Raw genomic sequence first — 352 nt, forward strand, 5'->3', positions numbered from 1 at the left:
GGCCGCCATCCTGTCCGCCATCTCCACGAACAGCTGCTCGCTGGGCAGAGAGCGGGCAATGTGGCAGCCGCATTCCTGCCAGCGAGTTTGTCTCTACCCACACCCTCTGCCAGAGCCACAGCGCCGGTACCTGCGCTGCCCTGGGCTCTCCCCCCCTGCCCCGCAGCCCGCCCTACCTAACGCAGCGACTCGGGTGGTCGGCGCAGTCGGTGCCGCAGAGGAAGCGCTCCCAGTGCAGCCACCCCATGGGCGGTGTCCGGGCCAGCCCGTTGTCCAGCGCTATCACCGCCGCCACCGCCATCACCGCGGCCGCCATCACCCCCGCGACCCAGCGCGGCGCCATCGTGCCGCC

At 71.9% G+C, this 352-nt stretch overlaps 1 protein-coding gene across 1 annotated transcript in view; it reads right to left on the bottom strand.

The window, feature by feature from the left end:
• The window catches only part of GLA (galactosidase alpha), a 6404-nt gene extending 6052 nt beyond the window's left edge, over positions 1-352 (bottom strand). Inside the window, exon 1 of the mRNA XM_017819181.1 lies at positions 177-352. Coding sequence (XP_017674670.1) covers positions 177-343 — 167 coding nt within the window. The 5' untranslated portion in view covers positions 344-352. The remainder of the gene's footprint in view (positions 1-176) is intronic.

The sequence above is a fragment of the Lepidothrix coronata genome, unplaced genomic scaffold (genome assembly GCF_001604755.1).
Source record: "Lepidothrix coronata isolate B3197 unplaced genomic scaffold, Lepidothrix_coronata-1.0 Scaffold73, whole genome shotgun sequence".
NCBI lineage: Eukaryota > Metazoa > Chordata > Aves > Passeriformes > Pipridae > Lepidothrix > Lepidothrix coronata.